The sequence below is a fragment of the Trematomus bernacchii genome, unplaced genomic scaffold (assembly GCF_902827165.1).
Source record: "Trematomus bernacchii unplaced genomic scaffold, fTreBer1.1, whole genome shotgun sequence".
Lineage (NCBI taxonomy): Eukaryota > Metazoa > Chordata > Actinopteri > Perciformes > Nototheniidae > Trematomus > Trematomus bernacchii.
The window spans coordinates 2,569,021-2,594,908 of NW_022987656.1; the positions used below are offsets into that span (position 1 = coordinate 2,569,021).

General features: G+C 41.1%; 1 protein-coding gene across 1 annotated transcript in view; it reads right to left on the reverse strand.

Annotated features, from left to right (window-relative positions):
* Window positions 1-25,093, reverse strand: part of LOC117486775 — a 39,027-nt gene extending 13,934 nt beyond the window's left edge. The window contains exons 1-57 of the mRNA XM_034135313.1: window positions 24,954-25,093; window positions 24,746-24,858; window positions 24,537-24,643; window positions 24,221-24,397; window positions 23,717-23,925; window positions 23,511-23,605; window positions 23,371-23,396; window positions 23,171-23,192; window positions 23,051-23,078; window positions 22,877-22,961; window positions 22,603-22,749; window positions 22,314-22,525; window positions 22,107-22,210; window positions 21,895-22,013; window positions 21,622-21,789; window positions 21,258-21,457; window positions 21,050-21,162; window positions 20,841-20,947; window positions 20,525-20,701; window positions 20,021-20,229; window positions 19,815-19,909; window positions 19,675-19,700; window positions 19,475-19,496; window positions 19,355-19,382; window positions 19,181-19,265; window positions 18,907-19,053; window positions 18,618-18,829; window positions 18,411-18,514; window positions 18,199-18,317; window positions 17,926-18,093; window positions 17,562-17,761; window positions 17,354-17,466; window positions 17,145-17,251; window positions 16,829-17,005; window positions 16,325-16,533; window positions 16,119-16,213; window positions 15,979-16,004; window positions 15,779-15,800; window positions 15,659-15,686; window positions 15,485-15,569; window positions 15,211-15,357; window positions 14,922-15,133; window positions 14,715-14,818; window positions 14,503-14,621; window positions 14,070-14,225; window positions 9,328-9,539; window positions 9,159-9,244; window positions 8,947-9,074; window positions 8,661-8,786; window positions 8,289-8,479; window positions 8,118-8,209; window positions 6,954-7,084; window positions 6,649-6,773; window positions 6,129-6,255; window positions 2,601-2,813; window positions 2,065-2,235; window positions 1,213-1,356 (exon numbers count right to left, since the gene is read on the reverse strand). Coding sequence (XP_033991204.1) covers window positions 1,213-1,356; window positions 2,065-2,235; window positions 2,601-2,813; window positions 6,129-6,255; window positions 6,649-6,773; window positions 6,954-7,084; window positions 8,118-8,209; window positions 8,289-8,479; window positions 8,661-8,786; window positions 8,947-9,074; window positions 9,159-9,244; window positions 9,328-9,539; window positions 14,070-14,225; window positions 14,503-14,621; window positions 14,715-14,818; window positions 14,922-15,133; window positions 15,211-15,357; window positions 15,485-15,569; window positions 15,659-15,686; window positions 15,779-15,800; window positions 15,979-16,004; window positions 16,119-16,213; window positions 16,325-16,533; window positions 16,829-17,005; window positions 17,145-17,251; window positions 17,354-17,466; window positions 17,562-17,761; window positions 17,926-18,093; window positions 18,199-18,317; window positions 18,411-18,514; window positions 18,618-18,829; window positions 18,907-19,053; window positions 19,181-19,265; window positions 19,355-19,382; window positions 19,475-19,496; window positions 19,675-19,700; window positions 19,815-19,909; window positions 20,021-20,229; window positions 20,525-20,701; window positions 20,841-20,947; window positions 21,050-21,162; window positions 21,258-21,457; window positions 21,622-21,789; window positions 21,895-22,013; window positions 22,107-22,210; window positions 22,314-22,525; window positions 22,603-22,749; window positions 22,877-22,961; window positions 23,051-23,078; window positions 23,171-23,192; window positions 23,371-23,396; window positions 23,511-23,605; window positions 23,717-23,925; window positions 24,221-24,397; window positions 24,537-24,643; window positions 24,746-24,858; window positions 24,954-25,072 — 7,089 coding nt within the window. The 5' untranslated portion in view covers window positions 25,073-25,093. The remainder of the gene's footprint in view (window positions 1-1,212; window positions 1,357-2,064; window positions 2,236-2,600; window positions 2,814-6,128; window positions 6,256-6,648; window positions 6,774-6,953; window positions 7,085-8,117; window positions 8,210-8,288; window positions 8,480-8,660; window positions 8,787-8,946; window positions 9,075-9,158; window positions 9,245-9,327; window positions 9,540-14,069; window positions 14,226-14,502; window positions 14,622-14,714; window positions 14,819-14,921; window positions 15,134-15,210; window positions 15,358-15,484; window positions 15,570-15,658; window positions 15,687-15,778; window positions 15,801-15,978; window positions 16,005-16,118; window positions 16,214-16,324; window positions 16,534-16,828; window positions 17,006-17,144; window positions 17,252-17,353; window positions 17,467-17,561; window positions 17,762-17,925; window positions 18,094-18,198; window positions 18,318-18,410; window positions 18,515-18,617; window positions 18,830-18,906; window positions 19,054-19,180; window positions 19,266-19,354; window positions 19,383-19,474; window positions 19,497-19,674; window positions 19,701-19,814; window positions 19,910-20,020; window positions 20,230-20,524; window positions 20,702-20,840; window positions 20,948-21,049; window positions 21,163-21,257; window positions 21,458-21,621; window positions 21,790-21,894; window positions 22,014-22,106; window positions 22,211-22,313; window positions 22,526-22,602; window positions 22,750-22,876; window positions 22,962-23,050; window positions 23,079-23,170; window positions 23,193-23,370; window positions 23,397-23,510; window positions 23,606-23,716; window positions 23,926-24,220; window positions 24,398-24,536; window positions 24,644-24,745; window positions 24,859-24,953) is intronic.
* Window positions 25,094-25,888: the final 795 nt, after the last annotated feature.

The window sequence follows — 25,888 nt, forward strand, 5'->3', positions numbered from 1 at the left end:
TGTATAATCTACTGCATGTATTTCCAGTCTTTGTGACCACCTAAAGTGCTTTCACATATACAAGTCAACATTCACCTATTCACATACATCCAGAGGCAGAGGCTGCCATACAAGGTGCCACCTGCTCAGAGACTTATGGCGCATTTCCACTACACGGTCGGCCTCGGCCACGCTCGGTACGGCTTGGCCGCGTTGGGCCTTAACAGGGCCGACTCACTTCATGCTGCGCTTCCATTACAGTTTAGGAACTGGGGTAGTTACTATAGTAACGCAGTGTAGGCGGAGCCGTGACGTCATCTTCAATGAGAACTCCAGAAAAACAACACAGCCGTTAGCTGTTAGCACTCAGAGCTCACAGCTCCTTATATATGTTCAGAAACTCGACAAAAGTTAAACAAGTACACACCACAGACTGCCTGTGTCATGGTGAATACAGTCGCTGCTTTATTTATGTCTGTATAGGCCGTTGTTGTGAGTGTGGACGGTCGGAGCATATACTGCGTTAGCTTAGCCAATCTCCATCTAGAAAAACACGCATTTTAAAAGGTTTTTCGCCTGCCGTCTGTCTGCAGACTTGACAAAGCATTAATTCATGGTTTTTACTAACCGGTATCAGTATGTTGTTACTTCGGCATCATTTTGAAACGTGTATTACAATTTTATCACGGTCAAATATGTCCATCTTGTTGTAGTTGTAGCCCCCTTGCCAGCGATGCTCTCTCTAGTTTAGCATACTCAGCCCGACTCAGCCCTGTTTGTTGGCCCCGATAGAACCACAATTTTGTCGGGCCAGAAAAGAGGTGAAAAGGTGGCCCCGGGGCGGGCCGGGCCGTAACTAGGCCTAGTGGAAGCGCAACCAAAAACGGGCACGGCACGACACGGCACGCTTAAAGCGAGCTCCGCGCTGTAGTGGAAATGCGCCATAACATTCACACAGAAATGTGGGGTTCAGAATCTTAACTACACTTTAAACTTTCAGCTACCAAGGCACTCCAACCCTGGATTAGACTTTGATGTTTATGTTTAACTCCCACCTACATGTAGCAGAACATAAAGTAAGAGGTAGTGTACGGGTTGTTGTTTAGTACCTTTCGGATGTTATTACATGGCTTAATTGAGTCCTCAATTCTGATTGGTTAATTTAGACATTCTAGAGTATGGAATATCTGCAGCTTCAGTTTAAATATGTTGTCTGTAGAGCTACGTACTGACCTGCTCTCCTGTCCATGTCTTCTTGTTGATCTTACTGATGTCCACAGGCCCAGAGAATACCAGCGAGGAAGATGGAATCTCAGCTGCCATGGCATCGGGGACATTCTGCACCACGCTGGCTGCACTTTGGTCAAGAGAGATGATCTACCAGATCACAGATAAGAGTCAAAATCAGAAATCATCACACAATACTCCTGTAAGTGAGTGAGTACATACAAAACAAGTCTAAGTTCTTGAATGCTATTTTCTGCATATAAACACATTTATATCCCCCGGTATTCTGGAACATGTCTTACAAACAGTATTTCCTGTTACCTCCAGTAAATAGGTACTCTCCAAATCGACAAGGAATGAAATCTTGAAAATTGGATAAATGGCATTCAATGGGTTTATATAGCAACACCTAACTATTTGCTACGTAAATATTTGGGGGAGTTATGTCTACTTGATCATAAAATGAAGTCACTATCCCTCTGTGTGTTGTAGTCCGAGTTAAAGCAGAACTGGGGAGAGTTTGGCAGAATGGATGGTTATAGCATACAATGTGACTGCACACTAGCATGCGCCTGTATTGTTCATCTTTTGTTTTCTTACGCCAAACTTTTAGAGAAAACCTTCAGTTTGTAAGACAACAGATTTAGTTTCCTTCACACCACTAGTAGCCAATGGACACTGCCCTAAACAGTTAGCACTGTTACATTATCTGCAGTGCTTGGTTGCATAGGAACAAATATAATATAAAAAGGTGGTTTGTAGTTTGTAGGCTACTCTTTAATATACAGTAGATAAGGCAGGGTATAACAATTATGTTTTTATCTTTGGTCAGCAATGTTGTGAGAGAATCAAAAGTACCTTTTGGACGAAGATCTGTTGGATGACTGTCGGGGCTGCAATCATGTTGTTAACAAAGACAGTGTTCTGAGAGATGCTGGATAGCTCAGTGGCTGGGATATTCTCAATCGTTTTTGAAGGAACTCCAGCAACGAGCGTGCCGAGGGATTCCAGACGCGATCCGTTGTTGATCTGTATACATTTATCATTGCCAGAGTCAGTAAATTGCACATGCAAAGCAATTCAAGTTAATTTAATTAACAACATTGAAAATCAGAACACTGTTGGGTTTTGAAGCATCTACTTTTTCTTATTACGTGGCTTAGTTGTATACTGGATTCTGATTTTTGACATTCCAGGGGTTGTTAATTTTCCCCAACAAGCCTCTTGTGGAGAAAAGATTGTTGCTAAGGAGAATCAAGGGAATATGTGCAGTCATATCGATCAGCATCATAAATATTTGTAGTCATGTCATTGTTTATGTAGTATGTAACTGTGTAATAATTGGGATAATATGCAGCGAGAAGTTACAACGACGTGGATTGTAAAGCCCTTACCATGTACCCTGAAGAAATCATTTTTTGGATAAATATATTGGCCTGGCCCTGGTTCCAGGTGCTGACTGAGCCCAGGGTGGACAGAGAGGAAACCATCACTGTGGGGGAAAGGGAAGAGATCTTGGTGTTGCTCAGGCCCGAACTTGCACTGCCCAAGGTCGAAAACGTCTCCGGTGTGAAGGTCTCGATGTTGGATGCCAGAACAGCTGATACCTGTTTGATGTCAGAGTGGGATGGGGAACGAGTTAAAGATGTGAGCAAGCTTGCAAAGGTAAGTTAACTGTACATACATCTATATTAGATCCAATTTTGCAAAGGGCACAAGTAATGGGATGACGTAATGCAGTTAGCATCTAACCAAAAGTGCAAAGAAGCAGTCAAGTGTAATGTATCTGTATAATATAAGTCTATGAATATTACAGATATAAAAAGCTAAATGATATACAGTATAAAAAGCATTAAAGGGGCAATATTATGCTTTTCATGCTTCTCCCTTTCCTGTAGTGTGTTATATAGGTTTAAGTGAATGAAAATGGTCTGCAAAGGCTAAAATCCCAAAGTTCCCTCCAGAGGGAGTTTCTCTCCCACAGATTCCCCCCACTGCCTGAAGTGCCTCGATTATAGTCCTTTGTTTACTTCCATAAAATAGTGACATCGCTATGTAACACTCGCACTTCTTTTGACCAGCGCTCTAATGGCGCTTTTCCACTGCAGGGCCTCGCTCGGCTTAGTACGGTATGGCTAGGCCTCGTTAGGCCTCGTTAGGCCTTGTTAGGCCAGTTTAGGAACTGGGGTAGTAACTATAGTAACGCAGTGTAGGCGGAGCCGTGACGTCATCTTCAATGCGAAACACAAAACCAACATCAGCCATTAGCTGTTAGCCCTCAAGCTCACATATCTGTTCAGAAACTAGACAAAAGTTAAACAAGTACAAACCACAGACTGTCTGTGTCATGGCGAGTACAGCCGCTGGTTTATTTATGTCTGTATAGGCCGTTGTTGTGAGTGTGGACGGTCGGAGCATATACAACGTTAGCTTAGCCGACCTCCATTTAGAAAACACGCATTTTAAAAGGTTTTTCTCCTGCCGACTTGTCAAAGCATTAATTCATGGTTTTTACTAACCGGTATCAGTATGTTGTTACTTCGGCATCATTTTGAAACGTGTATTACAATTAAATCACGGTAAAATATGTTCATTTTGTTGTAGTTGGCAGCGATTCTCTCACTAGTTTAGCATACTCAGCCCGGTTGTTGGCCCGGAAAGAACCTCGATTTTGGAGAGCAAGAAAAACGGTGAAAGAGTACCCGGTAGCCGGAACTACGCCTAGTGGAAACGCAACCAAAAACGGGCCGGGCACGGCACGGCACGCTTAAACCGCGCTCCGCGCTGTAGTGGAAATGCGCCATAACATAGTATGTGAGAGGCTAAGGGATGGGACATCTCTAAGCGGTTGACCAATCACAACAGAGGCGGCCAGCTAACCAATCAGAGCAGACTGGGCTCTGGTTTCAGACAGAGGGTGAAAAGAGGTGCTGCAGCACAGGCAGTATGAGAAAAATAAAGAGCTTTTTAAACATTAAAGCATGTAAACATGTCACAGTAGAGGCATACAATACAAATATGAAACCTTAAAATTGGCATTATAGGACCCCTTTAAAGTACTATCAAGGTAGTAGAAATATACTGTACTGTACACTTAAGCAATAGCTCACGACAGGCCGTGGTATATGCTCATTATATCACAGCTAAGGGGCGTGGTTCGGCCCGACGCGAAGCGGAGGGTCGACAACCCCCTTAGCTGTGATATAATGAGCATATATCACGGCCTGAAGTGAGCTATTGCTTTTATAAAACGGTTACCAAGTGTGGCAATATGAAAGAAAAATACACACTCTAATTTAAATAGTTTTTATTAGTAAATAATGATGTTCAAAATAAAATAGTCCCTCTGTTGCCTTCTGCACGAAACATAGTGCGAGGTGGTTGCTATGCAACAACACTAACAACAGCTAGCGAACATATTAGACAGAGAGCGTTGATCCATTATTTGGCTATTTATTTACATTAATGTGTATGTTACCGTTTATTGTGCACCCACTGAAAAACTGTCCAGCATCAGTAGCATGGCTTACGTGGTTACTTGTATAGGCTGAGGTTGTTCTAGGCTGTTGCTTGGTGTGGCGAGAATATTGCTCCACTTTCTCCGGTCCCCGAGATTCGGCTTCCAGTAGCTCTGGAGAGAGCTTTCGCACCTGTGGCCACTAACGGTCATAATTTCTCTGCTTTGTTTCAAGACCCGGATCAGAAAGCTTTTGAATGGTGATACTTTTCCAGTTGGTCTACCTGCTCTTCACGTAGCTCTACATGTCGTCGTTTAGGTGCTTTTTGTTCTGGAGATAGGCACTCCTCAATCCACTCCTCCATAGTAAAACCTCCCCCCCCCCGGAGGTCGAAGTTAATCTTAAATGTTTTTGCGGACCTTTTTGATTACAGATTTGAAAACATCGTTGCTTGCTTTAAAAGTAGCACAATTCATTATGTCAAACCTTGGAAAGTATCTAGATATCCCTGCCCTAATGCCAAAGGAGCTGCACACTGAATATGTTTTTGCCGTTTGATGTCTATGTCTGGACCGTTGCGTAAAAAGGAGGGTTTCTGCCCGTTACTTCTCCGCTGCTTTCTTGTTCCAGTTTGAAAAGCAAGCTTTTCAGCCCAACTGTATACTGTTTATCTCAGACGCGGAGGGATACTGAGTTGTTGTGAAAAGTAACTTACAATTCTACCCGTGGTATACGCTCAGTATACCACGGCTAAGAACCAATCAGATTGCTTGATTTTACTTGTCCGTTTTATAAAGTATAATATACACTGCATAGAAAGTAGTATAATTATGAAGTACACCATAGAAGAAAATACTGGAATGGACCATTGTATAAAATAAACACATGACAAATGTGCTAATAGTCAATCACTCTCAAACTCATTAGACTTTTTACTGTTTACTGGTTTATTCTCCAAGTTTTGGTGTAAATTCAGGGTAAAAGCAAATTATACAACAATAAAGAACTTATATTTTATACTGTAATTGTGCAATTAAAACTTTGGACAGGAAGCTGATAAGGTTCCACCCCCGCCATGTCGTTAAGAAATGTAATATCTTTGTTTTTTTTGGTATATATTGTAATGTTCAACTGTTCCGCAAATTCCTAACCAGGCTTCTTAGGTGCTGAGAGACACAGTGGTTTATATTCAGGTTTCTGGCTCAGTAGGAGCATTTTTTTGGGAACTGTAAAGTTCATTTTCCTAAATCCCCAATTTAAAACGTATCTTCAATTCTGGTAATTGCAATTATGTTTAGCCTTACTAGGTTGCGTCACTTTTGCTGTTTTCCTGTTTTGTTTTGACTAAAGCCCCATTTATGCATTTTAAAGGTTTGTGAAATGACAAACAATGTGATCAGTGATTTTTGTGTTTAACGCATAAGTCAATCTCTGTTTTTTTGTAGAAAGCATTGGAGCTGGTACCTCAGAATCCTCTGTTCCATTGCAGGATTTCTCGAGCTCCTTCAAGATTTTGATGGTGTCAGCTTCACTAGCAGAGGAATATGCTGAACTTGGGACCTCAGGAGAGCACAGGAAAGAACCTGGAACCCTATAAGAATAATACAAAATAATATTTACAGAAGGACAAATATTCATCCCTAAAATGATTTGGATGCTCTGTATACATGGCTGACATTATCTTTTTTGCTAACCTACCACAGTAGCTAGTGGTTTTCTAAAGTTATTAACCACTTGTTACTTGGCAGAAGATAACACGCTGATTCTTAGGGCCTGTTTAGATGCTTACCACAATGTATTTTCAGTACATACATTATATGCAATGCATTTTAGCTGTATAATGGACTATATAAACCGATATAGACTATATATAAGCCTATATAAAGTTGATTTTCCGCTGTTTAATTCTGCCCACATTTAGCGGCTGGGTGGGTGCAATGGGACAATTCAAAAAACATATCTTGGGAAATAAGTGGATACTCACTTGAGAGGGTTGAAGGTGGGGTTGAATTCAAAAAGAGTCAAGATGTAGTAGTCGATCACAGTTTGTGGAATTGCTGCGTTTTTAAAGAGCTCCAGGTTGGCTTGGTCGACCATGAAAACTTTAGCCTTGAAAAATATATCAAAACATAGATTAATAAATTATTCTTCAAAATGCCTTTGGTTTTTTAAACAAAAGTAGATTGATAAGTAAAGTGAAAGCTTTGTCTAGTTTAATTATATCAACAATGTCTTTATCTGAGTTTAAGCGTTACTAGTAAATGTACTAAAACAAATATCAGGACATACTTGACTGGGGGAGATGAAGTTGCTGATATCATCAACAGTGGCAAACGTCATAAAGTTGCCAATGTTATTGGCAAACCACGCGGTAGAATTCAGTTCTGCATCATTGTCGTTGTAGCATCTGGCTTCAGAGCCTATGAAACAGGGAAAACACAAAACATTTAGGATTAGGGTTGGAGAAATGTTTATCTTTTTAAATATTTGAGCCATCACAATGACAATACTAACATGCTTACATTTGGCAGATACAGTATAATGTTAACCATCTTTGGTAAGCATGTTAATATGCATTTCATAACTGGCACATAACCCAAAGTAGGCTAGTAGTCAGCTTCGGCTGAAGCTGATCGGAGTAATTGTATACGTTTTCCAGGAAGATTAATTGTCATGGCGTTTTTTAGGAATCATTTTCTGTATACAAAAAATAGATTTTCGACAGCCATCATTGCCATCCCTAGAGCCTAAGGGCTATAATGGATACAAAAGTGAATGTGCCACAAAAGTCATTTGTGATGGAAATGTAGTTCAAATAAATGTAAAGGGGCACAGGGATGTCATTTATTATAAAAAAGCTAGTAGTCTTATTTTATCGTTTAAAGTAAAAAGTATCAAACCTTACTAAAGTATATTCTGAAGAACTACATTATCTAACACTAAATCAAAAAGGCTTGTTCTAGAAAAATATATCATTTCTGTTGTGCTCTCCACCTTAAAGGTAGGGTAGGTAAGTTTGAGAAACCGGCTCGAGATACACTTTTTGTTATATTCCATGGAATGCTCTTAACATCCCGATAGCAATGAATATCTTAAGTGCTTTGACAAAAAATCCATAAAAAAATGTCATCTGTGGAAGCCGTAATACTGTAAAAAGTACGACCAATCATTTTAGCCGGCCCAGCTAAAATAACTGGATGGCCTACCTGCCTGTCAGCCTTCCATCTGTGCACAAACTTATCTCGTGCCCTCATTGGTCATGTGCGCGTTCGTGTGTGTTGGAGGAGGGGCTCTATAAGGAAGTGGCAGATTTTCTCCGGTTGTGTTATTTCAAATTCTAGCGATCTCGAGCCGGTTTCTCAAACTTACCTACCCTACCTTTAAGAATGTTAGACTAGACTTGGAAAGTCAGTATTAAATCCTTTAGATCTACAACTCAAAAATGAATCTTACCATTTCCCAGATAGGTGCTGATTGTGGTGTATACCTCAGCCTGTCCAAACTCAGAGTTGTTGTATGTGAAGTTATTTCCCATTACAGAGACCCTATTGAAAGCAAAACAAATTCAATGACAGCCCTGTTGTCACTGAGTTTTCTAACGCTGTGAGAAAAAAAGAGACTTACAGTTTTTGGAAGGCAAGACATGAAGCATGCTGCACTTCGTTGGAGCTGATGAGGGTCTTGGTGAGGAATCTAAAATATTTAGTCAACCGCACATCAAACCAGGAATCAACCTCGTCACGGTTGTTGCTGCTCAGCGCCAAAGGCCAAACACAGGGGAGGGTCATCATCTTCACATCATCTGGAACATCCTCCTAATTGCATACACATACATTTGCACATTTAACGAGAGGCTGGTATAAAATGTGGTATTTTAAACAGATTATGTATTTTATGCAAATGTTATCACATTGTTAAAAATACAAATATGTAAAGATGGTATGTCTTATCAGTTATAATGTAAGTTAAGTGGCACTAATCAGTCGAGTGACATACAGTTTCTAGGAAGGCAGCAGTGTTGTTGTAGTTGTTGAATATGACACAGATGTCAGATTCGTTGCCAATCACATTGGGTCGACTGAGGAACTGATTCAGCTCTGAGGTGCTGATGGTACTTAGGAGCTGTAAGAAAGAAAAAAAAATATATTGTTGGAAAACTTGTACATATTTTAATATAACTACTAGAACAGCGCCCCATCTACGGGCATTTGTATTAAAGCCAGCACAAGGGCGGTAGCTTAATTTCATCCTCTAAATACAAAAAAGGTAATGTTTTGATTACCTCTGGCTCTCGTGTTGGGGGCAGAAGAGACGTGAACGTGGACAAATCTGGAAAATCAAATCTGTGGAAAGTGTTTCTCAGATAGATGTAGAAGCTTCCACCCCTGTAACACTCGAGGGGCGTTGGACCTGTTTTAAACAAAATAACCTTTATTAGTTTCTGAGACATATTGCCAGAGAAAAAAAATACTGAAATATATAAACTTTACAAACCTTGAAGGGATTGCAGAATATTTGTATTGATCTCTCGTTGGGTGTTGCTGCTGAGTGTCAAGCGGTGTGTGTCCAGCAATGTAATTCTAAATTCAGATAACAATTAGTCTGAATCAATTTAAAAATACATATCATCACATTGACCATGACCCTCTAAAGAAATTCTTACATCTTTTCGCTGCTGTTACACCCCCTTTTCTTCCCGATGTTAAATAAGGAAGTCACCAGGCTGGGAGAGAGGTTAACCAGAAGAGGGCTCAGTCGCCTGAGCCACAGCAAGAACTCTGTGTCACTGATAACTGGAGAAGACAGATTCCCTCTGTCATATACTTCCTGGAGGAAGGCAGATTTCACCTCCACTGTGAAGTTGGCTGGGTGAGTCTGGGGAAATATGAATTAGTATACTATTAATATAAGTTATACACAAACGTTGGCATGAGTTATTTTATGATATTCACCTGATCATTCAAGAGTCAATATCTAATTGATTCCACCTTGTGCTTTGCAAGGTGCTTCCACAATGCCTTTTTTTGTGTTGGTATTTACGGCTAGAAGATAAGTTCTACCAATTTGCTGTCTTTGGAGCTGTGAGAGCAACTGGCTGTATGAAAGCGGCCTAAGAAATACATTTTTATAAATACTATCACTGCCAAAAAGTAAAAACAGTACTGTTCTGCAAGTCAAACTATGGAGAATAAATACAAATAATTCTGAGAGCCACATATATGGTGATAGCTAACACTTTTTAGCTAGATTATTAGATAGGTGGCAAATGTAAGCTTCCTAACTGATGCATAGGCAAAGTTAGCTAGCTTGTTAAGTAGATATATCACTTTTTCTACCTAGCTTGTAGAAGTAGAAAGCTAATGCTCGCTAGTTAGTTTGATAGATAGCCAATGTTTTCATTTCATTTAATTTCAAACCTTTATTTATCCAGGTGTATCCCATTGAGATCATTGATCTCTTTTTCAAGGGAGACCTGCTGTTTGCTATCCATCTTTTGGATTGACCGACAGACAGACAGACAGACAGATAGACAGAAAGATAGATAATGTTCTAGTATCCAGCTCATAAGATACGTTGCTGACTTTCACTAGTTAGCTTGATAGATATATATGGGATTAGTTTTGTGTCATAAAGATAAAGCAACACTTTCTCAGTTTCAAGCAAAACTAAGAGTTTTAGAGAAAACTAAAACTGAGTCAAGCTAAATACATTTAATTTAAAAAATAAAACTATAAGTTGCAAACAAATCATGTGTATTAACATATATTTTTGTTTGCAGTTCTTTTTGATCTCAATGATCAGACTTTTGCTCTCGCTGCAGCTCTTCTCGTTTGCGCTCCTTCATTTCTTGTTTTCGATTCTGACACAAACGTCCCAGGTGGGCATGACTTTCAGGGGTGCGGCCCCATTGGCTACTCAGTTTTTGAGTGACAGCCCAGTCCTCCAGCGATTGTACAGTGCAACTGCTTTAGCTGAGCATGGACAGAAGACCCCCTGAAGAACCAGCATTTCAATTATTATAATACTACAAGTGAAAATATATGAAAGTATTGATCATTTGTGTTGTTTGTGCTGTACTATACGGTCTATTTCTTTATTGTGTTAAATGAGAAGTAAAGAAAAGCTGTGCTATGAAAGTTAGCTTTTGCTAACTTTAGATCCATAACAATGCAAGCTAAGTAGCCTAACAGCAGGGACAGTTAGCTACATAGCTAGCAGTGAGTGAGCGTTCAGACACCGGCGCACACACTCAAACGGACTCGTATGCCTGACTACCAACAGGCTTTCATGATTCTGTTTAGATATGCAAGTATAAGCTATGATAGCTTATTTTATTAACACGCTAATTTGATATGAAAATCAATGGAGGCTGAGTTTACTACTTCTCTATGTAGGAAACCTACCATCCATGAATGCCCCTGAGCTGAGTTTTATTTGTTAACTTCATATTTTTCATTTCCTAAAACATTTATTTTCCTCTCATATTAACAGTGTGGATCATTGAGACAGCGTGGTGTCCAGAGGTCTTATCCCGTTTTCCCACTTCCTCTGAGGGGACAGCATCAGATCCACGGAGGGGGGGCATGAAGAAAGACCTGCACCAGCTTCATCCACACTGGGCGTTGCTGTTATCACTGGCTCAGTGTCATTTCATTTGACCAAATGTCTTTACATATACATTTAATAGATTTGATTATTATCCACCTTTTTGTTTTATTTCGTTTTATTTAAAAAATTCTTTGAAACTTCATCTTCTGGTTCGAATTTCAATAAATGTAATTTGTATAATCACTCTTTTGTCTTTATTCTACATGAAAATGTGATTATTCATATCTTCCTCAGGCTAGGAATAGTATGTCGAATTTTGAATGCTAAATGTATATCATTTTCTCACAGGATATAGAATGAGACAACACAGTTTTTATCCATTGTGTATGAATAAATGCTTCAGCTCTTCAGACAATCATAGTAAGATGTGAGCATGTTCCTAATTTTGTTGGTATGCAACCTAGGTCTGGTCTGTTTAATAAAGCAAATCTGCCACTTTTATATTGTAGAATTTGTTAAATTAAAGCAGTCTTTAATTGTTTGTCCTAAACATAGCAATATATGCTTTTGAAATGTAACATGTCTTTGAAAAAATAACAGTATACAGTTTATATTGTGTATCACCTTTAGCTTGAAAAAACATAGATGTGTTTTTTTTATCTATAAAATAAATAGATAGACAGACACTTTATCGATCCCAAATTGGGAAATTATTTTACAGCAGCAGTGTGTTCAGGTGTTCAGGTATTAAAATATTTAAAGTTGGAATAAAGTATAAACTACACAACAAGCATAATGCACAGCAATCCAATATTTTCATGAAAACTCCCCAGGAGGCACCAACACAAACGTGGCCGAGTGGACTCTGCTGCATGAGTTGCACTGTATGATCTGTGGTGTAGTGGGCTGTCACTCAAAGAAACTGAGTAGCCAATGGGGACACACCCCTGAAAGTCCCGCCCACCTGGGACGTTTGTGTCAGAATCGAAAAACAAAAAATGAAGGAGCGCAAACGAGAAGAGCTGCAGCGAGAGCAAAAGTCTGATCATTGAGAAAGAAGTAAAGAGAACTGCGAAAAAAAATATATGTTAAAACAAAGAAAAAATACTTATAGTTTACATGATTACACAAATGATTTGTTTGAAATTTATAGTTTTATTTTTGAAATTAATTTTTTTTCCTCTTAAACTCTTAGTTTTGCTTGATTCTGAGAAAGTGTTGCTTTATCTTTATGACACAAAACTAATCCCATAGGTATATGGCAAAACTTCCCTAGCTAAATTGCACACTGACAGACTGACAGACAATGTTTATTGAATTTGGTCTTTAAGTCAACTTGTTTTTATAGATTTCAACACTGTGGACCTTTATACATTACATCCATATGAAAGAGTCATTTAAAACTGTTGACATGTTCTTAATTAACAACACAGTCTCACGGCATTTCGTGTTATAGTCACAAAATTCATCTATTGATTCGTGTTCACCAACACGATTTCGCAATTTTTTTCGTGTCACACTGAACGATTTTAAAAGCAATAATAATAATAATAACAAATTAGAAGGAAAAACAGATTGAAAAAAATACAGATTTCAGTATTCTGACACAGAACGATTTTAGAAGCAATGTATTTCTATTGGAAGTATGTTTCGTGCCTGCACCAAATAATAACAAATTAGAAGGAAAAAAAGATTTCAGTATTCTGAGGCTCTGAGCCCCATTTCTTTTCCTTGCGGACGGCATTATACAATTTAAAATAAAAGTGTTAGGGTGAGGCTTAGGGTAAGATATTGAGTAAGAAAATGTTTTTATGAACCACACAGCTTCCGGTCTTCCAAGACCCAACCGGACAAAAAGACGTGGTTTAGGCACGAAACATACTACCAATAGAAATACATTGCTTTTAAAATCGTTCTGTGTGACACTGGGTTGTAAGTAACGAGTCTGATGATCGTTGTACTTTGTTACTTTCCGTAACCGGTGTTCCTCAAAGCTGCGAGTGCTAAACCGGGGAGAACTAACACATATGTGTTTCAACTGGGAGTGGGAATAGGGGCAGGCCCACATAAGGTGAATATAAAGCAAAATAGCCTGTTTTCCATTGTCCCTGTATGACTGAGAGTTAAGCAGGCTCACTGGTTACTTTATGTGCTACTGAAGAAACAGGACCACCCCATTCAGCACCAACAATAACCAACCTTGACATTTGCAGGTAATTTTAAGATGTTGAAAATGAAATGCCACAGTATTTAGCTGTGTTAGCCTAAGTGAGCTTAAGAAGTAGCGTTAGCGAGTTGTTGCTGGTATCTTCAACAGGCCATTAATTAAGACAATATATTAATACATCTTTGTAGCCTATAAATGTAGTGTTTGCTGTTGTTCACAGGTAATGCCTTATTAATGTTACTGCTACAACTATAACTACTACAAGCTTGCTTTTCTTATGCTACCTTGTTCAACCAGCTACAATAGGCACCTTAAGCTAGCAGCTTCAACTTCTTCATGTTTGGCTCTCATTATGTTAATTCAAATCCCTTTCAAAATAGTATAGCCTTAGTGACATTAGTCTTTATTTCAGACCTGGTGTGTTACATTGCATTAAGCTAGGTAAATATTTAGTGTATTATGATGAAAGTGTGTTTCAGTTTGACTTTAAAATATATACTTAAAAAAATTGCACCAGAAATGGGTTAATATTAGGCATAATTTTCCTGCAGTGTTTGCTTTCAGGTGGATTATAAGGAATTGTATTTGAACATCTTTCAATATATTGATGCCATGTGTTTGTGTGGAAAAATGAAACAATGTGAATATTATTAGGCAAAAAAGAAAATCTCAGCTATACAGATGTTTACCTCAATGGCTGGTGAGACGATGTCAAAGAAAGCACCAAAGTTGACAGGGTTGATGACTTTCATGATATTTGTCACATCCATCTTTGTCTTAAGATGTGAGGGAGTTGCTGCGAGCTGAGCCAGCTGACTGACAGTAAGAAGATATGCAACCTCCACCTAGTGACAAGCAGTACAGTATTACAGTAAGTAACACCAAAAACATGTGCAACCTACTGGATAACGGAAAAAAGTTCCCTTTGCTGTTACATTTAGATTGTCTAGGCTTGTCTTACAATCACAAGACGAGTGGGTTCATGTTGCTGCACATCCGGGAAGTCAAGTTTTAAGTAATCATGGTAACACAATTGATCATTTAACATTGATTTAACATTTATTGAACAACAACTGGTTTTAGTTTGGGAGTTGAGCTCTACAACCAAGATCCGCTACTTACTGTGGAGAAGTTGGAATTTAGAGCTTGCAGATCCTGAAGTTTTGCAAAACCAGAGAAGTTGCCAAAGTTGCCCTGAAGCCACTCTTTACTGCCTCTGTTGAAGGAGACACAGCCAGGATCTGCGAAGAAGACAGAAACAATGACCATGGCAGGGTATACCAACCACATGCCATGAAAACTTGACCTAATTGAGCCTGAGTGCCTGCGTTTACCTGATGAGTCATTTCTTGAAAGGAATGGCCGGATGAAATGAGTGTAGACAGCTTGCTGTTGTTCTCTGTCCATGGATGCCATTTGACTGCTGAATGCCTTGATGCTAAATATTGAGAGAAGGCTGTAAACATCTAACCAACTAGAAATAGGCAGGTTCATCTGCCATCAATGTTCACAGTAGAGCAATGTATCACATGTTTGCTTACACAGTCTGGTAGGTCTCGCAGCTGAAGTTCTTGGAGCTGAGGCAGAATAGGAAGTTGGGGGTTGTGGAGGCCAAAAACGGACGAATATTTGTCTGGAACCAGCTGCTGACAAAGTCATCACTCTGCAGTTGTGTCTGGCTGAAGTTGGCAATTCTCACCTCTCCGAGAGCCTCAAGTGCATGTGACAAGGATGGTTTGCTGTTGCCTGGTGCCTGGAATTTGGAAAATAATTTTGGTTTGACAGAATTGGCACGGGAAAACACCAATTTTGTGATAATGTGGCATTTACCATGGTTGCGAATGTCTCAAGAGCCTTGTCTAGTTCAGGAGAAGCTTTTTGGAATAAAAGCTTCCAGACCTCTGTCGGGTATGTCCTGTTGCTTGCCAGTGTGCATTTCATCAATGTGACCAAGTTGCTGGCTGTTAGATGTGTAGCCTTGGAAAGAAATAGACAAGAAATAAAGCAAAGTCTCTCAGAGCCTATGGCTATTAGTTTCAGGAGGCTCATGTAGCAAAAGCCAAATCTTGTTCTGGGATTGATAGCTTACATAAAACAAACTTACCGAGGAACAAGCATGCTCAGTGAGGGTAAAACGGCACAGCGCTTCATAGGAATTGTAAACAGATAGTGTTTCTTGGACATGTGATCTGAGGGGAAAAACAACCATTTAACCTTAGTTAGATTGTGTAAAAGAACTCCGCAAACCTAGCACCGGACAAATCTGCTATACACTTACCTATTGACTGCAGCACAGATGAGGTTCTCTGTGAAAAGACAAAAATGCGTATCAGATATTGTATCTTTGCAATGCAATCTTTTCATCAACGTTTTAATGTCTGGTAAATGACAGACTTACCGTTGACCGGGGTCTTCTTGCACTGGAGAAAAGCAAATCATAATTGTTAGTTTAGTGGCAAAAGTTTGTTTAAGTTAAAAATACCTCAATGAAGCTCCTTAATATAAATCATTTTTGTATGCCAAACGTGTGTCCTGTAAATTTGTTATCAACTATTGCAACGCCTTTTCCATGTTATATCCCCATGTTAATGAACTCACCATGAAGGAGTCTGGAAGTGAGCAACCTGTTTGGAAGAAAATGTAAATGAAGTTATGTCATCAATACAGCTATCGTTACAAGTAATGGTAATTGGGTTTTCTAAAAAAAAAGTTTGTTAGCAGAGTGTTTTGAAACGTACGTGTGAATCTTTCCTTCAGTGACTTTATGCTTGATCTCAGGCTGTCCGAAAGGTGCAATGGCAGGGATTCCAAACTTTGCCCAAGACCACCGAGTCTGAAGAAAGAGAACATCAATCTTTGTCACTTGTCTGGTGCCAACGTTTGAAATCATCATTATGCAAACCTATAATGTCTCACTGTGGACTTTAGAAACATCATCTCTTACATAGCTCTGTAGGAGTGACAGCTGATGTTATTGGGGATAACCGCCAAGCTGCCAGGGTGGAGGCTCGCCAAGACAGGAGCCAACTGGTCCTGGAACAACATCTTAAAGTCTTCAGCCTCAAATTCTTCAAATTCAGGCGCAAGGGCCGTCAAAGTCAGACTCAAGATTGTGTCTCGTACACCTGGATTTTTGATGAGGGTGATGTTTTTCTGGAAATAAAAGTATACATGTTTCAGCACAGGAGAACATTTAGATTCCTGAAATGATTGTAGAGGTTAGAGCAAGTTTGGTGGCTCATCTTTGCAGTCTAATGCATCGGGAAAACAGTCAGGCCACCATAATTGCAAATCCTTTAACATCTTAAGTGTTACATAGATTTTGATTCAATTCCTGGCCTTTTTTCAGGTTCTGCAACAATGTAACCATCTCAGGACAATTGTAACATGGCCGGCTTGCCAGCACGCTTTTTATGAAAATAGGCCAATTCCAAAGTTAAGCATTCACCTGCTTGTTGGCTTTTGCAAAAGCAATTAAAAAGTGTTCAAACTCCTCATCATCAGGCGACTCTATCAAGCTCGTCAACACCTCCCTTAGGAAGGCCTCATCCTCCAAAGCTCCACTGTCTGTATCCAATATCAGCTCAACCTTCTGCTCTGGTGAGAGGGAGTCCACAACTGCCATCTAAGGATACAAACAAAGAGGATATACCACTTGCTTTTCACCGTGACGTGCCAGAACAACTCCCGCGTGCAGATTTTCCATGTTCTGAATACTGTGTGGTTGTTTTCAAGGAATATTGCTAGCTTAATGTATGACTTACCGCAGAGAGGTTGAAGGCTTTGAGGTCAGAGTATGTTACTTGTTGGGAAAATGCACCCAAGTATGCTTCAAGCCATTCCGCATCACTCTGAATTCCCTGTCTGCAACCTAAGGCAGGTAGATAGACATTAGCATGGGTACCATTTAGCAAGCTTTATTTTTCATCGATACACATGGGACAAGTTGAGTGCCAGCCAGTGTTAGCCCTACCTGGCTTGTTGATGACACTGGCAGATTTGTCCAGATGGCTTAGCAAGGCTTTTCCAATGCCTTTTCGTTGTCCCTTGGACATTGCAGGGGCAGCATTGCTCATCCCACTCACACTGCATGGGATGAAAAGAAACATTATTATGCAGTCCCACTTTAGATGTTGAATTCTCTGCAATGCAAGCGTATTTGTTTGTAAAGTGCTACTCACACGACTTGGAAGTTTTTGCAGGAAATGGTGGTGGTTGCACTCTTGATCATCATTGGACTGAAACTTGGGAGGACAGGAACCAGGATCTTATGGAACCAAACAAACCAGTCTTCTTCCATAAAGTGTGTGAAATGGGGACTGATAATGCTGAAGGTCCGATTCATTACACGGTCTCTCACAACAGGTTGGAAATCCGGGCCCTGTGAAATGACAACATTAGAGGGTTTAAAAGACATACTACACTATACATGATGCAACAAAGGATGTAACACTATATTGGAAATGATAGAGTCCTCGACAACTATTGTAGAGGATTGCCATTCCCAGGATTGCCATTCTTACTCCGATTTCAAAGGTGGCCTACCTTTCCATTAGCTGTCAGCTGTGTCAGGAATTCTTCCACATTTTCCAGAGCATCGCCCTCCTGGAGTCGCTCAAACACACGGTCAATGTGGTCGGTGTCATTCAAGGCCCCTGAGCTCAGTGTCAACTCTGCCACCTGAGTGGGAGTGAGCAGTGGCAACAATTCGGCCTACGGAAGGGAATCAAGATGAAATCATAAAGCATCTATTGCAAAACCACAGGTTAGACATTTCGGTTTGGAAGAAGAATATTACAACCGCTATCCGCCACTTACGCTGGAGAAGTTGGCATTGAGATGTTGCAGATCCCGAAGTTTTGCAAAACCAGAGAAGTTGCCAAAGTTGCCCTGAAGCCACTCTTTACTGCCTCTGTTGAAGGAGACACAGCCAGGATCTGCGAAGAAGACAGAAACAATGACATTGGCAGGGTATACCAACCACATGCCATGAAAACTTGACCTAATTGAGCCTGAGTGCCTGCGTTTACCTGATGAGTCATTTCTTGAAAGGAATGGCCGGATGAAATGAGTGTAGACAGCTTGCTGTTGTTCTCTGTCCATGGATGCCATTTGACTGCTGAATGCCTTGATGCTAAATATTGAGAGAAGGCTGTAAACATCTAACCAACTAGAAATAGGCAGGTTCATCTGCCATCAATGTTCACAGTAGAGCAATGTATCACATGTTTGCTTACACAGTCTGGTAGGTCTCGCAGCTGAAGTTCTTGGAGCTGAGGCAGAATAGGAAGTTGGGGGTTGTGGAGGCCAAAAACGGACGAATATTTGTCTGGAACCAGCTGCTGACAAAGTCATCACTCTGCAGTTGTGTCTGGCTGAAGTTGGCAATTCTCACCTCTCCGAGAGCCTCAAGTGCATGTGACAAGGATGGTTTGCTGTTGCCTGGTGCCTGGAATTTGGAAAATAATTTTGGTTTGACAGAATTGGCACGGGAAAACACCAATTTTGTGATAATGTGGCATTTACCATGGTTGCGAATGTCTCAAGAGCCTTGTCTAGTTCAGGAGAAGCTTTTTGGAATAAAAGCTTCCAGACCTCTGTCGGGTATGTCCTGTTGCTTGCCAGTGTGCATTTCATCAATGTGACCAAGTTGCTGGCTGTTAGATGTGTAGCCTTGGAAAGAAATAGACAAGAAATAAAGCAAAGTCTCTCAGAGCCTATGGCTATTAGTTTCAGGAGGCTCATGTAGCAAAAGCCAAATCTTGTTCTGGGATTGATAGCTTACATAAAACAAACTTACCGAGGAACAAGCATGCTCAGTGAGGGTAAAACGGCACAGCGCTTCAGAGGAATTGTAAACAGATAGTGTTTCTTGGACGTGTGGTCTGAGGGGAAAAACAACCATTTAACCTTAGTTAGATTGTGTAAAAGAACTCCGCAAACCTAGCACCGGACAAATCTGCTATACACTTACCTATTGACTGCAGCACAGATGAGGTTCTCTGTGAAAAGACAAAAATGCGTATCAGATATTGTACCTTTGCAATGCAATCTTTTCATCAACGTTTTAATGTCTGGTAAATGACAGACTTACCGTTGACCGGGGTCTTCTTGCACTGGAGAAAAGCAAATCATAATTGTTAGTTTAGTGGCAAAAGTTTGTTTAAGTTAAAAATACCTCAATGAAGCTCCTTAATATAAATCATTTTTGTATGCCAAACGTGTGTCCTGTAAATGTGTTATCAACTATTGCAACGCCTTTTCCATGTTATATCCCCATGTTAATGAACTCACCATGAAGGAGTCTGGAAGTGAGCAACCTGTTTGGAAGAAAATGTAAATGAAGTTATGTCATCAATACAGCTATCGTTACAAGTAATGGTAATTGGGTTTTCTAAAAAAAAAGTTTGTTAGCAGAGTGTTTTGAAACGTACGTGTGAATCTTTCCTTCAGTGACTTTATGCTTGATCTCAGGCTGTCCGAAAGGTGCAATGGCAGGGATTCCAAACTTTGCCCAAGACCACCGAGTCTGAAGAAAGAGCACATCAATCTTTGTCACTTGTCTGGTGCCAACGTTTGAAATCATCATTATGCAAACCTATAATGTCTCACTGTGGACTTTAGAAACATCATCTCTTACATAGCTCTGTAGGAGTGACAGCTGATGTTATTGGGGATGACCGCCAAGCTGCCAGGGTGGAGGCTCGCCAAGACAGGAGCCAACTGGTCCTGGAACAACATCTTAAAGTCTTCAGCCTCAAATTCTTCAAATTCAGGCGCAAGGGCCGTCAAAGTCAGGCTCAAGATTGTGTCTCGTACACCTGGATTTTTGATGAGGGTGATGTTTTTCTGGAAATAAAAGTATACATGTTTCAGCACAGGAGAACATTTAGATTCCTGAAATGATTGTAGAGGTTAGAGCAAGTTTGGTGGCTCATCTTTGCAGTCTAATGCATCGGGAAAACAGTCAGGCCACCATAATTGCAAATCCTTTAACATCTTAAGTGTTACATAGATTTTGATTCAATTCCTGGCCTTTTTTCAGGTTCTGCAACAATGTAACCATCTCAGGACAATTGTAACATGGCCGGCTTGCCAGCACGCTTTTTATGAAAATAGGCCAATTCCAAAGTTAAGCATTCACCTGCTTGTTGGCTTTTGCAAAAGCAATTAAAAAGTGTTCAAACTCCTCATCATCAGGCGACTCTATCAAGCTCGTCAACACCTCCCTTAGGAAGGCCTCATCCTCCAAAGCTCCACTGTCTGTATCCAATATCAGCTCAACCTTCTGCTCTGGTGAGAGGGAGTCCACAACTGCCATCTAAGGATACAAACAAAGAGGATATACCACTTGCTTTTCACCGTGACGTGCCAGAACAACTCCCGCGTGCAGATTTTCCATGTTCTGAATACTGTGTGGTTGTTTTCAAGGAATATTGCTAGCTTAATGTATGACTTACCGCAGAGAGGTTGAAGGCTTTGAGGTCAGAGTATGTTACTTGTTGGGAAAATGCACCCAAGTATGCTTCAAGCCATTCCGCATCACTCTGAATTCCCTGTCTGCAACCTAAGGCAGGTAGATAGACATTAGCATGGGTACCATTTAGCAAGCTTTATTTTTCATCGATACACATGGGACAAGTTGAGTGCCAGCCAGTGTTAGCCCTACCTGGCTTGTTGATGACACTGGCAGATTTGTCCAGATGGCTTAGCAAGGCTTTTCCAATGCCTTTTCGTTGTCCCTTGGACATTGCAGGGGCAGCATTGCTCATCCCACTCACACTGCATGGGATGAAAAGAAACATTATTATGCAGTCCCACTTTAGATGTTGAATTCTCTGCAATGCAAGCGTATTTGTTTGTAAAGTGCTACTCACACGACTTGGAAGTTTTTGCAGGAAATGGTTGTGGTTGCACTCTTGATCATCATTGGACTGAAACTTGGGAGGACAGGAACCAGGATCTTATGGAACCAAACAAACCAGTCTTCTTCCATAAAGTGTGTGAAATGGGGACTGATAATGCTGAAGGTCCGATTCATTACACGGTCTCTCACAACAGGTTGGAAATCCGGGCCCTGTGAAATGACAACATTAGAGGGTTTAAAAGACATACTACACTATACATGATGCAACAAAGGATGTAACACTATATTGGAAATGATAGAGTCCTCGACAACTATTGTAGAGGATTGCCATTCCCAGGATTGCCATTCTTACTCCGATTTCAAAGGTGGCCTACCTTTCCATTAGCTGTCAGCTGTGTCAGGAATTCTTCCACATTTTCCAGAGCATCGCCCTCCTGGAGTCGCTCAAACACACGGTCAATGTGGTCGGTGTCATTCAAGGCCCCTGAGCTCAGTGTCAACTCTGCCACCTGAGTGGGAGTGAGCAGTGGCAACAATTCGGCCTACGGAAGGGAATCAAGATGAAATCATAAAGCATCTATTGCAAAACCACAGGTTAGACATTTCGGTTTGGAAGAAGAATATTACAACCGCTATCCGCCACTTACGCTGGAGAAGTTGGCATTGAGATGTTGCAGATCCCGAAGTTTTGCAAAACCAGAGAAGTTGCCAAAGTTGCCCTGAAGCCACTCTTTACTGCCTCTGTTGAAGGAGACACAGCCAGGATCTGCGAAGAAGACAGAAACAATGACATTGGCAGGGTATACCAACCACATGCCATGAAAACTTGACCTAATTGAGCCTGAGTGCCTGCGTTTACCTGATGAGTCATTTCTTGAAAGGAATGGCCGGATGAAATGAGTGTAGACAGCTTGCTGTTGTTCTCTGTCCATGGATGCCATTTGACTGCTGAATGCCTTGATGCTAAATATTGAGAGAAGGCTGTAAACATCTAACCAACTAGAAATAGGCAGGTTCATCTGCCATCAATGTTCACAGTAGAGCAATGTATCACATGTTTGCTTACACAGTCTGGTAGGTCTCGCAGCTGAAGTTCTTGGAGCTGAGGCAGAATAGGAAGTTGGGGGTTGTGGAGGCCAAAAACGGACGAATATTTGTCTGGAACCAGCTGCTGACAAAGTCATCACTCTGCAGTTGTGTCTGGCTGAAGTTGGCAATTCTCACCTCTCCGAGAGCCTCAAGTGCATGTGACAAGGATGGTTTGCTGTTGCCTGGTGCCTGGAATTTGGAAAATAATTTTGGTTTGACAGAATTGGCACGGGAAAACACCAATTTTGTGATAATGTGGCATTTACCATGGTTGCGAATGTCTCAAGAGCCTTGTCTAGTTCAGGAGAAGCTTTTTGGAATAAAAGCTTCCAGACCTCTGTCGGGTATGTCCTGTTGCTTGCCAGTGTGCATTTCATCAATGTGACCAAGTTGCTGGCTGTTAGATGTGTAGCCTTGGAAAGAAATAGACAAGAAATAAAGCAAAGTCTCTCAGAGCCTATGGCTATTAGTTTCAGGAGGCTCATGTAGCAAAAGCCAAATCTTGTTCTGGGATTGATAGCTTACATAAAACAAACTTACCGAGGAACAAGCATGCTCAGTGAGGGTAAAACGGCACAGCGCTTCAGAGGAATTGTAAACAGATAGTGTTTCTTGGACATGTGATCTGAGGGGAAAAACAACCATTTAACCTTAGTTAGATTGTGTAAAAGAACTCCGCAAACCTAGCACCGGACAAATCTGCTATACACTTACCTATTGACTGCAGCACAGATGAGGTTCTCTGTGAAAAGACAAAAATGCGTATCAGATATTGTACCTTTGCAATGCAATCTTTTCATCAACGTTTTAATGTCTGGTAAATGACAGACTTACCATTGACCGGGGTCTTCTTGCACTGGAGAAAAGCAAATCATAATTGTTAGTTTAGTGGCAAAAGTTTGTTTAAGTTAAAAATACCTCAATGAAGCTCCTTAATATAAATCATTTTTGTATGCCAAACGTGTGTCCTGTAAATGTGTTATCAACTATTGCAACGCCTTTTCCATGTTATATCCCCATGTTAATGAACTCACCATGAAGGAGTCTGGAAGTGAGCAACCTGTTTGGAAGAAAATGTAAATGAAGTTATGTCATCAATACAGCTATCGTTACAAGTAATGGTAATTGGGTTTTCTAAAAAAAAAGTTTGTTAGCAGAGTGTTTTGAAACGTACGTGTGAATCTTTCCTTCAGTGACTTTATGCTTGATCTCAGGCTGTCCGAAAGGTGCAATGGCAGGGATTCCAAACTTTGCCCAAGACCACCGAGTCTGAAGAAAGAGCACATCAATCTTTGTCACTTGTCTGGTGCCAACGTTTGAAATCATCATTATGCAAACCTATAATGTCTCACTGTGGACTTTAGAAACATCATCTCTTACATAGCTCTGTAGGAGTGACAGCTGATGTTATTGGGGATGACCGCCAAGCTGCCAGGGTGGAGGCTCGCCAAGACAGGAGCCAACTGGTCCTGGAACAACATCTTAAAGTCTTCAGCCTCAAATTCTTCAAATTCAGGCGCAAGGGCCGTCAAAGTCAGGCTCAAGATTGTGTCTCGTACACCTGGATTTTTGATGAGGGTGATGTTTTTCTGGAAATAAAAGTATACATGTTTCAGCACAGGAGAACATTTAGATTCCTGAAATGATTGTAGAGGTTAGAGCAAGTTTGGTGGCTCATCTTTGCAGTCTAATGCATCGGGAAAACAGTCAGGCCACCATAATTGCAAATCCTTTAACATCTTAAGTGTTACATAGATTTTGATTCAATTCCTGGCCTTTTTTCAGGTTCTGCAACAATGTAACCATCTCAGGACAATTGTAACATGGCCGGCTTGCCAGCACGCTTTTTATGAAAATAGGCCAATTCCAAAGTTAAGCATTCACCTGCTTGTTGGCTTTTGCAAAAGCAATTAAAAAGTGTTCAAACTCCTCATCATCAGGCGACTCTATCAAGCTCGTCAACACCTCCCTTAGGAAGGCCTCATCCTCCAAAGCTCCACTGTCTGTATCCAATATCAGCTCAACCTTCTGCTCTGGTGAGAGGGAGTCCACAACTGCCATCTAAGGATACAAACAAAGAGGATATACCACTTGCTTTTCACCGTGACGTGCCAGAACAACTCCCGCGTGCAGATTTTCCATGTTCTGAATACTGTGTGGTTGTTTTCAAGGAATATTGCTAGCTTAATGTATGACTTACCGCAGAGAGGTTGAAGGCTTTGAGGTCAGAGTATGTTACTTGTTGGGAAAATGCACCCAAGTATGCTTCAAGCCATTCCGCATCACTCTGAATTCCCTGTCTGCAACCTAAGGCAGGTAGATAGACATTAGCATGGGTACCATTTAGCAAGCTTTATTTTTCATCGATACACATGGGACAAGTTGAGTGCCAGCCAGTGTTAGCCCTACCTGGCTTGTTGATGACACTGGCAGATTTGTCCAGATGGCTTAGCAAGGCTTTTCCAATGCCTTTTCGTTGTCCCTTGGACATTGCAGGGGCAGCATTGCTCATCCCACTCACACTGCATGGGATGAAAAGAAACATTATTATGCAGTCCCACTTTAGATGTTGAATTCTCTGCAATGCAAGCGTATTTGTTTGTAAAGTGCTACTCACACGACTTGGAAGTTTTTGCAGGAAATGGTTGTGGTTGCACTCTTGATCATCATTGGACTGAAACTTGGGAGGACAGGAACCAGGATCTTATGGAACCAAACAAACCAGTCTTCTTCCATAAAGTGTGTGAAATGGGGACTGATAATGCCTGAAGGTCCGATTCATTACACGGTCTCTCACAACAGGTTGGAAATCCGGGCCCTGTGAAATGACAACATTAGAGGGTTTAAAAGACATACTACACTATACATGATATGCTCATCTTGCCTCAGACCCCCCCCCCTCTATCCCCCCTTCCATCTAGCCCCCCCCCCCGCTTCACTGTGAGCACAGGACAGGTCCAGAGTCAGATGGAAAAACTCCACCAAGGCAAGGCTGCTGGCCCTGATGGTATCAGCCCCAGGGTCCTGAGGACCTGTGCACGCCAGCTGGCTCCTGTTCTCCAGTATATATTCAACCTGAGCCTGCACTTGGAGACCATCCCGGTGCTGTGGAAGACATCATGCGTTGTTCCGGTCCCTAAAAAGACAACTCCTTCTGGGCTCAATGACTATCGCCCTGTAGCACTCACATCTCATGTGATGAAGGTGCTTGAGAGACTGGTCTTGGCCCATCTCAGACCGCAGGTGAGATCATTCCTTGACCCTCTGCAATTTGCCTACCAGCCTCACCTGGGGGTGGACGATGCCATTATTTACCTGCTGCAGCGTGCTCACTCATACCTGAATGGATCGGGTTGCACTGTGAGAATCACCTTTTTTGATTTCTCCAGTGCATTCAACACGATCCAGCCTCGGCTACTGAGTGACAAGCTGCAGGCTATGAGGGTAAACTCGTCCACCATCTCCTGGATTACCAACTACCTCACGGACAGACCACAGTACGTCCGGTTGGGCAGTGTGCTGTCTGATGTGGTGGTTGGTAGTATTGGAGCC